The sequence below is a fragment of the Salmo salar genome, chromosome ssa03, assembly GCF_905237065.1.
Source record: "Salmo salar chromosome ssa03, Ssal_v3.1, whole genome shotgun sequence".
NCBI lineage: Eukaryota > Metazoa > Chordata > Actinopteri > Salmoniformes > Salmonidae > Salmo > Salmo salar.
The window spans coordinates 64,879,684-64,894,376 of record NC_059444.1 but is presented as its reverse complement, the minus strand read 5'-3'; the positions used below and the strand labels follow the sequence as shown (position 1 = coordinate 64,894,376).

The 14,693-nt window shown below is 43.8% G+C and overlaps 1 protein-coding gene across 2 annotated transcripts in view; it reads left to right on the top strand.

Annotated features, from left to right (window-relative positions):
- The window catches only part of LOC106601277 (collagen alpha-1(XI) chain), an 83,312-nt gene that overhangs the window by 9,008 nt on the left and 59,611 nt on the right, over window positions 1–14,693 (top strand). For both annotated transcript variants that reach the window (XM_045715123.1, XM_045715122.1), the window contains exons 2-4: window positions 6,059–6,226; window positions 9,172–9,385; window positions 9,887–10,049. In XM_045715123.1, the coding sequence (XP_045571079.1) occupies window positions 6,059–6,226; window positions 9,172–9,385; window positions 9,887–10,049 (545 nt within the window). The remainder of the gene's footprint in view (window positions 1–6,058; window positions 6,227–9,171; window positions 9,386–9,886; window positions 10,050–14,693) is intronic.

Below are 14,693 nucleotides of genomic sequence, written 5' to 3'. Positions count from 1 at the left end.
GCAACCTGGCCAAGATAAAGCAAAGCAGTGCGACACATCAACAACACAGAGTTACACATGGAATAAACACACGTACAGTCAATAACACAATAGAAAAATAAAAAAAACACCCAGGGGTGAAAGTAAGCTGGTATGGTCCGGTACGGCGTCCCGGATAAATAAATATTGGGGGTACGCCGTACCGGTAGAACGTAAACCTACACAATAATTAACACAAAATGCCAAGAAAATATAGACCATTACACCATTATTTAACATTATCGCATGTCAGCCACATGAGAATTGACTTGAAACCGGTGGTATAAGCTCCAAATTGTGTTGTGGAGGAGATGGGGGGCCTATACCGCGACCCGCGTGGACAGCAGTGGACGCAGTTCAGCTACTAGTTTAGGCCTAATGACAATCTCAGAATGTCATTACAATACACATTTAGGTGTTTTGTAACAGATGTCTATCTCAGTAGCGGGTGTAATAAGTCCAACTACTAACAGATTAGATTTGTTTAGAAAAATGTATGTTATTTATGTTTGTGTAGCATAAGATTAATCAACAAATCAATGTACATGCAAAAACAGGTATTGAAACAAACAATTCTGAAAATCAACCAACAAATATGATAATAATAGTTAGTAATAACAGTAATTCTACTCAACAAGCGTGTTTAAATTCAGCTCACTTCGAGCAGAATTTGTTGAGTAAACAAACTTTAACACATTAGCTCAAATCCTTGACCTTTTGAAGTCCACTCAACTCACAGAATAACGCTGATAATACAATTGGTTAAATTGGCTTTTATACAGTATGGCCCTGATGCTCAGATGGAGAAATCCCCCGTTCATAGGCGTGATTGTGTTTGAACAATGTTAGAATTGTTGCCTTTTTTTCAGGAGTGGAAGTGGTGTGTGACTCATATCAGAGGGAAAGGACTGTCTTCAGAGAAGAGGTTGAATAGAGACCACTCTGATTACATGTATGTTCATGCATGATGCATGATGGAGGTTGTGGTGCTCAGTTGTATGCAGAGAAAGAGAGAGCGAAAAAGAGGGAGTTTTAGTAGCACACTATGAAGCTGCTGGGAATGTCTTCAGAAAAGAAGTCGAGGACAGAGAACAAATGATGCCAATGTGTGATAGATATATGGAGATAGTGGCCAATCTTCCTGCCTGCAGGACATATATGAAGGGTGTTCGGTACATGTAGCATCGTGCTAGCACACTATTGTTGTGTAACATTAGCAGTGGACAGAGGGAGCTCTGTGAGCGAGGCTGTGTTAAGTGGGGCCTACTGAGGCCTGTTCTGTCTGTCAGCCAGGGCCGAGGAGAGGAGGACCAGAGAGGACATTACTAACTGCCGTAGGGGAGACATGTTGTTCTCAGACACACACTGTCTGAGTGATTCATGTTCTTTGAGAGGAGGGGAACAGCAGGGAGGACGAGAAGAGGAGACACACAGACGGGAGGAAGAAGTGGAACGCCCGTCGAAGGGAGTAGACCAAGGCGCAGCGTGTTGAGTGCTCATCATATCATTTTAATAGAACACTTTAAATAAAACAAGAAAATGAACGACAGCCGAACAGTTCTGTCAGGAACATCAACTAAACAGAAAGTAACCACCCACAAAAACCCAAAGGAAAACAGGCTGCCTAAGTATGGCTCCCAATCAGAGACAACGATATACAGCTGTCCCTGATTGAGAACCATACCCGGCCAAAACAAAGAAATACAAAACATAGAAAAAAGGCCATAGAATGCCCACCCTAGTCACACCCTGGCCTAACCAAAATAGAGAACAAAAACCTCTCTATGGCCAGGGCGTGACAAGAAGACCCAAATGTCACACGTGGGATGTGTGCTGTACACTCAGTGCCATGCTCGCTAGATGAGTGCTGGAATTTGGTGAGAGTGGAAAATATGTATAGTATGGCTCAACTCTGACCTTATGTGGCACTGAAAAACATCTTGTTCTAACAAAGCACTCCTTTATCTCTATTTCTGCATGGCCACAACCACACATACAGTAGAATTCACATCACTCCAGTGTAATGTAGGTAGATGTGGTATATATATCACTGACTCAGTCCAAGCTAGGGAGATCAAACACACTCTACATACACGTAATGACTCCAACAGGTAAAGTGAGGTAAGGATTATTAGGAGGTCTAATGAGATTCAGACAGGTGATGCTGGCGGAGGAAGCATTGCTGGAGGACAGACAGGTAGATGACAGACAGCGCCAGTCCTGAGGAGTCAATCACTGTTGATGTTGGGGCGGCTCCAGACCTCACATGGCCTCCTGCCAACTGCTCTGCTCGCCCAGGGATGCTTTACGACACCAGGCCAGGGGAGAGGAGAGGAGGAGAAGGAACATTCCCCAGGCCTATGTAAATTCCCCCATGGAGCAACTGTAGCTGCTGTACTGTGGGAACAATGGTGGCTCTGGGACAGTAGGGTAGGAGGCAGGAAGGGGTAGGGTGGGGGGGATGAGAGGTTAGCACTCAGCCGTCCATCTGTGTCACTGCTGTGTTTGATTAGCCTCTGTCTGTTTGTGGTCGTTGGGATGTTTTATCCCTTTTATCCCCTCATTGATGAATTCCTTCCTTCTTGTTCCCAGAATGCTAGAGATAATCTGATCTCTGTCAGATTTCAAATTCCATCTCTTGCAGTTGTATTGATTGCCGTCCAAAATAGTTGGATGTTTTATATTCATTTAAATATTTCTGAGTCTTCTTTGGCTGGTGTAGGCCGTCATTGTAAATAAGAATTTGTTCTTAACTGACTTTCCTAGTTAAATAAAGATTCAATAAAAATAAATAAATAAAATATAGTATTGTTCTTTGTGAAACAAAGTTCTGTGGAGTATCTTTGTGTGTGTGTGTGTGTGTGTGTGTGTGTGTGTGTGTGTGTGTGTGTGTGTCTGGCACGTCATTGTGAAGATTGTTTCTTTCAGAAGAGGAATTTCTCCTGCTCTTCTCATTCTTTTCTCACATGGCGTTGCACATTTGGACTACTGTCTGAGGTCAAAGGTCAGATAGAAGGTTCTCTGTACATTAGTCATGCGGATGTTATGTTTGGTTATGTATGCTGTGTTATGTTATACATTAGTTATACTTTACATAATATTTTTACTCACTGTACTGTAATGTACTGTACTGTACTGTGCTATCTTAAAGATATGTGGGTTTTTGGTAATGGAATTACAAGACAAAATATTGATATTAGTTGGAAGTGATCTTTACGTCAACATTATTTCATTTGAATGTGTTCTAATACATTTTAAGACTTTTTTTGCTAGATGTTTCCGAATACATCTTTTCCATCTGTTTGACAAGAAATCAAAGTCTTTACTTATGCCTCATTTTTAGGATGAAAATGATTGAAAAATGTATCTATGCCTTCATTTCCCCAAAATATAGACTCTTAGCTTTCATTTGACACCCAATTTGATATGTTCCTATGAACTTCATGTTGGTGCTCATGGGTCCTTTACATGGAAATGCTCAGTTTGGACAAGAGAGCCTTGAGGATTGGATAGTTTGGACAAGAGAGCCCAGGGGATTGAAGAATTTGAACTAGAGAACCTTTGGGATTGGATAGTTTGGACAAGAGAGCCCAGGGGATTGAAGAATTTGAACTAGAGAACCTTTGGGATTGGATAGTTTGGACAAGAGAGCCCAGGGGATTGAAGAATTTGAACTAGAGAACCTTTGGGATTGGATAGTTTGGACAAGAGAGCCCAGGGGATTGAAGAATTTGAACTAGAGAACCTTTGGGATTGGATAGTTTGGACAAGAGAGCCCAGGGGATTGAAGAATTTGAACTAGAGAACCTTTGGGATTGGATAGTTTGGACAAGAGAGCCCAGGGGATTGAAGAATTTGAACTAGAGAGCCTTTGGGATTGGATAGTTTGGACAAGACTGAGTGATTGAGTTCTTGTTGTTTTGAGTCCAGTTGTCAGGTGTTTTGAGTCTGTCTGTAACACAGCACTCCAAAGGCCTGTCGTAATTAGACCCATGCTGCTGCAGATTAAAATCCTGTTCTGGCTGTTCCAAACATCATTGCCTTATGACCTGTGTGTGTGTGTGTGTGTGTGTGTGTGTGTGTGTGTGTGTGTGTGTGTGTGTGTGTGTGTGTGTGTGTGTGCACGCCATGTGTGCGCGCCGTATGTGTGTGACCAGCTTAACCTGATAAATTATTCACTGACATTTACTTCTTGGTTCGCGGCAGGGCAATTAGGCTGGATTTGAAAAGACATCATAAATGTCTATGTGTGGGCGAGGGCAGGCGAGGACTGTGGGAATGAGCATCAGCATGAGTAAGGCTGTCACTCTGTGCGTAAGCTCGGACAGTTGTGTTTGTTAGGAGCAAGCAGCAACTCCTGTAATTAAATCATTTATAGGGATTGTTTATGACTCCCATATCAAAGTAGAATTTAAGCTGCTCTGTCTTACGGACCTTTAAATCAGTACCTGATGTTTTCCATTGTGTTTCAGACTCAGTCTGGATTTAATTCACAACTTAACCTATTTACAGTGCAGCCTGTTACCATTCTATGGGTGCTCTGTGGGTGAGATCTGAGCTGCTGTGAATAAAAGGTCTCTGCTATGCATATAAATAATGCCATAAAATCTAACAGGTTGTTTTTCTGCAAGCAGCGAGTGGGCACTGGTTCAACTCTCACCACATGTTTAATTAACAGAGAGAAGAAAGTAGAAAGTGTAGCGTGGGGAAAGAAAGAGCTACAAGGGGAAACTTCAATTTAGGATCCTCATTTTAAATGGCTGGAATGCTCAGTTCTGCGTTGCCAGTCTCCCCATAAGCTGTGTGTGTGTGACTGTGTTAGGGATGGAAATGGCCAGGGACCACACAAGACGATATTATCACAATACTTAGGTATCGATACAATGATTTGCGATTATATGTGTTGCGATTCGATGTTCCAAACATATTGCTATTTATATGGCTGCTGCAGAGGGACAAGAGAGAGCATGAGAAAATTAGTTTTGATCAGTTAGGGAAATAAAAGTGTTGAAAACATGTTGGCTCACTGTTTAAAAAGAACAAGCTATAGGATGAAAAATACTGGAGTTTTGGCACAGGTACAGCCAGCTGACAAGAGCTAGCTAACGCTACCTAGCAAAACCAAAATAAATGACTAATTGACTGCCAACTGTAAATAAACTGCAGGCATGTTTTAATTATCATCGAAGGGATGAACACACAGCAGTGTGAACTAGTACATACTCCTACATCTTTTATTCCCATGTTACTTCTGAAAGAGTTATCTTTGTGTTTATTCCTGATAAACACATTGTAACTGGAGAAATGTGTACATGCCAGTGAAACGTTGTGAATGGGAGAGATGGTGAGAGAGGTGTCTTGCTGTGGGATGCTGGCTCTAGGCAGGGGTCAGCTGCCAGGTGTGTTCCAGTGTGTAGTGTACAGCAGGATTATACAGTAGGCGGAGTCATGGCTGGATCCCATAATAATAGCCCCGGAACAGAAGGCCACCTGCAGGACTGCTGCTTTCAGCACTGAGTGGGCCTGTCTCTGTCTCCTCTAATCCCCCCCACCGCACGCACACACACACACGCACACACACACACACACACACACACACACACACACACACACACACACACACACACACACACACACACACACACACACACACACACACACACACACACACACAGACACAAACACACACAGGTTCCCACCAGCTCCTCCGAACTGGCAGTTCTCTCTGCTGTAAAGAACACAGCCTACCACCACTAAGTGTAGCCAGACAGCCAAATATCATATCGGTGACTGTACTGGTTGAAAACAACATGCTTACAGCTGTTGTGAGAATCCTAAGGTCCAAAATGATGATGATTTAGTTTTTCCCTCAAATGTCTGAATATCATTAGCGGAACTGAACAGAAATTTGGACACATAGCATAAAAATCTGTTGGCTTGGCTATAGTTTCAGTACTAGGTGTGAAGACATATTTCTCATATGAAGTATGTGTTATTGTATCACTGTGTACTGACGTGTCTCCTTCTCTCTCGTGTGCAGCTGATCCCATCGATGTGTTGCGGGTGCTGGAGCTGTCGGACCACATGGAGGGGGTGTCCATGGAGGCTGGCCTCTGCACCAGCAGGAAGGACATGGAGGAGACAGACATGGCCTATAGGATAGACAAGAAGATCCAGCTCAGTGTACCCACCAAACAGCTCTTCCCAGGTAACAACAATCTGTAGAGACGTAGTACATGGTGTATGTGTGGTAATTGTGTGGTAATTGCAGTGAATCCTAAGCTTCACTATAACACAACTGACCTGACTTGGTTCTCCCTCTTCTCCATGGGAGTATGACTAGGTCTTAGGGTGTAGTAGCACAGGCCATTATTATTATTCATTGAAGTTCAGATGTGTGATATTGTTATTTTGGGAGGGGCAGTGGGTCTTGCCAATGTGGGAGTCCCCAGGGTGGTGTGTTGCTACCTACTGTGATCCCCACTGTATGACTGACTGTATGGCTGATGCATGACTGACTGTATGACTGACTGTATGGCTGATGCATGACTGACTGTATGACTGACTGTATGGCTGACTGTATGGCTGGCTGTATGACTGACTGTATGGCTGATGCATGACTGACTGTATGACTGACTGTATGGCTGACTATATGGCTGGCTGTATGACTGACTGTATGGCTGATGCATGACTGACTGTATGACTGACTGTATGGCTGACTATATGGCTGGCTGTATGGCTGACTGTATGACTGACTGTATGACTAACTGTATGACTAACTGTATGACTGACTAAATTACTGACTGTATGACTGTCTGTATGACTAACTGTATGACTGACTAAATTACTGACTGTATGACTGACCGTATGACTAACTGTATGACTGACTAAATTACTGACTGTATGACTGACTGTATGACTGACTAAATTACTGACTGTATGACTGACTGTATGACTGACTAAATGACTGACTGTATGGCTGACTGTATGGCTGACTGTATGGCTGACTGTATGACTGACGGTATGACTGTATGGCTGACTGTATGACTGACTGTATGACTGACTAAATGACTGTATGACTGGCTGTATGACTGACTGTATGGCTGACTGTATGGCTGGCTGTATGACTGACTGTATGGCTGATGCATGACTGACTGTATGACTGACTGTATGGCTGACTATATGGCTGGCTGTATGACTGACTGTATGGCTGATGCATGACTGACTGTATGACTGACTGTATGGCTGACTATATGGCTGGCTGTATGGCTGACTGTATGACTGACTGTATGACTAACTGTATGACTAACTGTATGACTGACTAAATTACTGACTGTATGACTGACTGTATGACTAACTGTATGACTGACTAAATTACTGACCCTATGACTGACCGTATGACTAACTGTATGACTGACTAAATTACTGACTGTATGACTGACTGTATGACTGACTAAATGACTGACTGTATGACTGACTGTATGACTGACTAAATGACTGACTGTATGGCTGACTGTATGGCTGACTGTATGACTGACTGTATGACTGTATGGCTGACTGTATGACTGACTGTATGACTGACTAAATGACTGTATGACTGGCTGTATGACTGACTGTATGGCTGACTGTATGACTGACTGTATGGCTGACTAAATGACTGTATGACTAACTATAAATGTCTGTATGGCTGACTGTATGGCTGACTTTATGACTGACTAAATGACTATATGACTAACTGTATGACTGACTGTATGACTGACTGTATGCCTGATTGTATGACTGTATGGCTGACTGTATGGCTGACTGTATGACTGCCTGTATGGCTGACTGTATGGCTGACTAAATGACTGTATAACTGACTGTATGACTGACTGTATGACTGTATGGCTGATTATATGACTGACTGTATGACTGACTGTATGGCTGACTATATGACTGACTGTATGACTGTATGGCTGACTATATGACTAACTGTATGACTGACTTGAATATTATTTCATTGGATACAGAAATTGCGTCCTGCCAGCGGGACACCTGTCGACAACTTCCAGTGAAATTGGAGGGCGCGCAATTCAAATAAATAATCATAAAAATTATGGATATTAAACATTTAGGTACATACAAGTGTCTTATATCTTTTTAAAAGCTTAAATTCTTGTTCATCTAACTGCATTGTCTGATTTACAATAGGCTTTACAGCGAAAGCATGCCATGCGATTGTTTGAGGACGGCACCCCACATCAACATATTTTTCCACCGGCACAGGCTTCATAAAATCACAAATAGCAATTAAATATTCACTTACTTTTTGAAAATCTTCCTCTGATTTGCAATCCAAAGGGTCCCAGCTACAACATGTATGGTCGTTTTGTTAGATAAAATCCTTCTTTATATCCCAATAAGTCTTAAGTTGACGCCATCGATTTGAGTAATCCACTCGTTTAACATGCAGAGAAAGGAATCCAAAAAGCTACCGCTAAACTTGATTAAAACAAGTCAAAATACGTTTCTATTTAATCCTCAGGTACCCTTAAAGGTAATTAAACTATCATATTTCATACGGAAAGAAGTATGTTCACTAGGAAAGCAAAATTAGCATGTGCGCAACCTCTTAGTCGCGCGAACAGACTGATTTCCAACTCTGACTCCCAGTACTAAAACTCAAAATTCTTCCTCGATTGGGAAGAAACAAGCCTGAAACCTTGAACAAAGACTGTTGACATCTAGTGGAAGCCATAGGAATTGCAATCTGGGATCTGAAATTGCATATGCCCCTATGCTTTCCATTGTAAGAGCATGGGCTCTCCCCAAAACATTTCTGGTTGGTTTTTCTTTGGATTCTCTCCTACCATATCAATTGTGTTATAGTCTCATACATTATTTTAAAATTTCTAAAAACTTCAAAGTGTTTTCCATCCAATGGTACCAATTATATGCATTTCCTGGCTTCTGGGCCTGAGTAACAGGCAGTTTACTTTGGACACGTCAGTCAGACAGGAAGTGGAGAAAAATAGGCCCTAGCCTGAAGAAGTTATGTATTTTTACATAAAAAACAGTGTCGGGAGCAACATTATTTTAATAACACATCAGAGAACATTAGAGTAGAAAAGGTCAACCATATCATCCACAACAATTGTTCCTTCTTCCCCCCAGACTCATTGTTCCCTGTGGACTTCTCCCTGATGACAACAGTGAGGGCAAAGAAGGACACCCAGTTCTTCCTGCTGTCTGTGTATGATGAGCAGGGTGTACAGCAGCTGGGGCTGGAGGTGGGTCGCTCACCTGTCTTCCTGTACGAAGACCACCAGGGACAACCCTCCCCGGAGCTCTACCCCATCTTCAAGAAGATCAACTTGGCTGATGGAAAGTGGGTACTGCCCCTGGCCTGATGTCCTTGGCTCTTGACTGGGACTTCTTCTCAAAACCTGAACTCTATAGCCCCTGATTTATGATTGCCACATATTGACATGATGGGGTGAGATTCACCTGCATCGTTGGCCATTGGGTATCATCGTTACCTGACCCAAAATATGCAGTTTCTTCAGTATGCGATTTCACTTGGCCATACTTGAACGCGGCACACACAGCTCACACAATGTGCTTGACCCCAAGTGACCTGGAGCGATACAGGACACACATAGATCACGCTAGTACCATAGAGTTCTTGGCTCACAATACAAGGTCAATAGCTTGACTTGACCCTGTAAAATACTACAATATGATTCAATGCATTTGACCTTACTGCATACAGGTGGTGCCTCCTTCTAACTGAACTCAACATTCAACCTGACACTTCATATTGCTACATCTGCATTATAAAGATATCACTACACTATACTAATCCATCTCTACCTCTCTGTCTGTCCAGGTGGCACAGAATAGCCTACAGTGTGGAGGGCAAGTCAGTCACCCTGTACCTGGATTGTGAGAAGGTGCAGACTCTGGAGTTACTGAGAGGGGACAATCCCCTGGTCAGCACGGAGGGGGTGACCGTGTTTGGAACACGACTACTGGACGAGGAGGTGTTTGAGGTAGGACACCAGGGCGAGGGAGTCAGGGTTGGGTGTGAATGAAGTAGTGTCATGGACTGTATGTAGGCTTTGGTATGTATGTACTGTAGTCTCATCAGTAGCAGAACACATACTGGTTCATTCTGGTATTGGATCTGAGGAACATCAATATTATTTGTTGGAACTTGTTTTAACTGGATTCTTGGCATAATGTAATATTCACTCACTCATCTTTGCTCACTCCTCGGAGCATAGTGCCTCGACAAATGGATCTCCACGCCGTCTTATTCTAGGCCAGATCCCAGGCTGATGTGGTGCTGAATCCCAGGTTATGTATGTCATTGTCCAACTGGTTGGAAGACCTGGTTCTCGGTCTTCCTCTTGGGCCTGGCCAGTTGGGGGATGATTCCTTCAGGATAAGGGCAGGCTCCAGAGGTGGGATTGATCTGACCAGGTGGCCGAACAGTCGGAGTCAGGAGGCTCTGACCAGGGAGGAAACGGGGTTGATCCATTTTTTGACGTATTGTGGAGTTTTAGATTTTTATTTTTTTCACCTTTAATTAACCAGGTAGGCCAGTTGAGAACAAGTTCTCATTTACAACTGCGACCTGGCCAAGATAAAGCAAAGCGGAGCGACAAAAAAAACAACTCAGAGTTGCACATGGGATAATCAAACGTACAGTCAATAACACAACAGAAAAATCTATATACAGCGTGTGCTAATGTAGTAAGATTAGGGAGGTAAGGCAATAAATAGGCCAAAGTGGCAAAATAATACAAATGTAGCATTAACACTGGAGTGATAGATGTACAGATGATGATGTGCAAGTAGAGATACAGATGGGCTGTGTACAGGTGCAGTGATCGGTAAGCTGCTCTGACAGCTGATGCTTAAAGTTAGTGAGGGAGATATAAGTCTCCAGCTTCAGTGATTTTTGCAATTCGTTCCAGTCATTTGGCAGCAGAGAACTGGAAGGAAAGGTGGCCAAATGAGGTGTTGGCTTTGGGGGTGACCAGTGAAATATACCTGCTGAAGCGCGTGCTACGGGTGGGTGTTGCTATGGTAACCAGTGAGCTGAGCTAAGGCGGGGCTTTACCTAGCAAAGACTTATAGATGACCTGGAGCCAGTGGGTTTGGCGACGAATATGTAGCGAGGGCCAGCCAGCGAGAGCATACAGGACGCAGTGGTGGGTAGTATATGGGGCTTTGGTGACAAAACAGCTGGCACTGTGATAGACTACATCCAATTTGCTGAGTAGAGTGTTGGAGGCTATTTTGCCGAAGTCAAGGATCGGTAGGATAGTCAGTTTTACGAGGGTATGTTTGGCAGCAAAAGTGTAGGAGGCTTTGTTGCGAAATAGGAAGACGATTCTAGATTTAATTTTGGATTGGAGATGCTTAATGTGAGTCTGGAAGGAGAGTTTACAGTCTAACCAGACATCCAGGTATTTGTAGTTGTCCACGTATTCTAAGTCAGAGCCGTCCAGAGTAGTGATGCTAGTCGAGCGGGCAGGTGCGGGCAGCGATCAGTTGAAGAGCATGCATTTAGTTTTACTAGCATTTAAGAGCAGTTGGAGGCCACGGAAGAAGTGTGGATGTGGTCGTGCCATGTGATGCCCAGTATGCGGCAGAGGCACTCGGAGTCAAAGGCGTCCAGGCAACGTGTGAGGTCCAGTGTGAGGGTCCATGATGTGTGAGGTCCAGGGTGAGGGTCCATAACGTGTGAGGTCCAGGGTGAGGGTCCATGACGTGTGAGGTCCAGGGTGAGGGTCCATGATGTGTGAGGTCCAGTGTGAGGGTCCATGACGTGTGAGGTCCAGGGTGAGGGTCCATGACGTGTGAGGTCCAGGGTGAGGGTCCATAACGTGTGAGGTCCAGGGTGAGGGTCCATGACGTGTGAGGTCCAGGGTGAGGGTCCATGACGTGCAAGGTCCAGGATGAGGGTCCTCACGCTGTGGGGGGGTGTAGTCTTCCCCAGTGATAGTTCACCTTAGAGGCAGCCTTGGCTTCATCAGCAGGGGTGTCATGCCACTTCTGTTTGTTCCTTATTCTTATCTCGTAGGTTTCAAGATGGTCCAGGGTCAAGTCAACCTGGTCCGTCTGAGTAGAATATCATTTTTGTTGAGGTTTCGCGGCAGTAGCTCTCCGGTAGCTTGCTCTGGATGTGGTATCAAATACTGGGATCATCTACACTGAGTGTACAAACATTAGGAACACATGCTCTTTTCATGACAGACTGACCAGGTGAATCCAGGTGAAAGCTATGATCCCTTGTTGATGTCACTTGTTAAATCCACTTCAATCAGTGTAGATGAAGAGGAGGAGACAGGTTATGTGTATGTGTGCCATTCAGAGGGTGAATAGGCAATACAAAATATTTAAGCACACTTTTGAACTCGGGATGTGGTAGTAGGTGCTAGGCGCACCAGTGTCAGTGTGTCAAGAACTGGAACGCTGCTGGGTTTTTCTCTCTCAACAGTTTCCTGTGTGTATCAAGAATGGTCTATCACCCAATGGACATCCAGCCAACTTGACACAACTGTGGGAAACATTGGAGTCAACATGGGCCAGCATCCATGTGGAACGCTTTTGACACCTTGTAGAGTCCATTGCCCTCCAAATTGAGGCTGTTCTGAGGGCAAAAGGGGGTGCAACTCAGTATTAGGAAGGTGTTCCTTATGTTTTGTACACTCAGCGTATATGAGCCGTTGCCTGGACAATACCGGGAGGAGGTTAACACTCTGACTTAAAACCTAATGCAATATCCCTACTATAAATTCTACTTGTAGCCCTGAAGAAATGATTTTATTGAGGCGTGAATGAGATCCTCTAAAGCCACAACGGACGAGATTAAAATAACCATTATTTCCATGTGAGCTTAATTCATCAAATATGCCTGTTAGACCAGTGGAGATATTCACTCGTCATATATTAGCTGAATATTCTGACATGAACCCGCAGGGGATCCCGATCCCACTAACCTTGTTTTAACTCGGATGACTTTCTCTTCTCATAACCTCATTTCTGGCCCGGCCCATACATATGAAAGAGATGGCACATTCCATCACATACTCCACTAATTGTGTTCAGTTGTGAACACGCAGGCTGGAGCAATATGTGTTGATGCTGAAAGCTTTAATGGGGTGTGAATGGGAGGGGTGGAGAACGGTTGAGAGTGGAGCAGCAGATAGGGGAGGACTAGGTTGTTTGCAGAAGGGAGGTACTGTTCAGACATGATCTGCTCTGGCCACATCTTTTCTACTGTGATCAAGTACTTGGAAATGAAACTCAACATTTGTATTTGTATGAGTGAGTTTGGATGTTTTGGAGAGTGTGGGGTGTTAGATGTGTTGACATTTGAACAGACAGCTCTATATTGTGACGTTTCAGAGTGTGTGAGTGTGAACATGTGTCAGTGAATGTATGAGTGTTGTTCATGCCTGCTGATTGGGAGGATTGATCTTGTGGGAAGAGGAATTTCCCAGTCGTCAGTGTTTATCCCTACGGCGACACTCGTCAGGGCTGATGTCCTCATCATTATCCCTGAGTAGCTGTGGAGGGCAAAGATCACATATTTAATGATGGCTTGGGTTGTTTGAGCTTGGTGAAAGTGATTGGGGAAATGACCATGTCATTATGGAACCTTAAAATTGAAACGGACACTGAACAGTGAGTTATGATGTGTAGTTAAATAGGTGAATAATATAATGTGTGTGTGTGTGTGTGTGTGTGTGTGTGTGGGTGTGGGTGTGTGTGCCATACATATGTGCTTTCAAATCAAACAATAAAAAGATAAATGAATTCCAAGTAAAGCTCATATTCTTTTATTTTCATTTCCCTGACCCTGTTCCATAAGTCATTCCCAATGTCTCTCCCAGGATAGTGTGCAGGCCTAGTCCATTGTAATTCCAATGCAGCTCCACTCTTAATTCAGTAGCCTCCAGCATAAAGAGAGCCGAGTAGAGCATCAGTCCCATCTCAGCTCATGTCCGCAGGCCCTGAGACACAGAGGGGGAGAGTAGGAGGGGGTCACAGAGCACACACCCTCCCATCTCTCAGGCCCCTCAGGGTACCACCCCAACCCAGACTTTGCATACTTGAGACATTGGAAAAGTACAGAGGAAGGGTTATTATTTGGCCCTGATGGGTTAATGTATACAAACTTCAGTCTTCTCAGCTTTCACCCTCTCAGAACCAGATGTCCCCTGATGTTCTCACGTAGACAATAACCATACAATCTCCTCTCTAGCCACGCCCCCACACAATAACCCCCCCTCCCGCTGATGGCTTAACTTTACCTCAACTGCTTCTCCTACTTCATAAGTAAAACTTAATAGCTTCCCATGCCATTAGATTCCTCCTCCCTTTCTTACTTTAACAGACACCCCTCTATCTCCCAAATAAAACAGTCTTCTTTCATGCTTCCCCTGAACATTCCTTGTATAAAACAACTGTAAAGATCCATTTTCACCCCAACCCCATCTTTCAAAACATTCCATTTATCATTTTTCAGGCTGCAAAAAAACATCCCTTTGACGTCCTTATGACTAATACCCGTCAATGATCAACATTCTCTTTAGCATTCTCTCTGCTCTGCTCTCTCTGAATAGTCTAAGTGAGTGAGAGGCCAGCTCATGTGTCCCATGTTGAATGGCTGTGGGTCA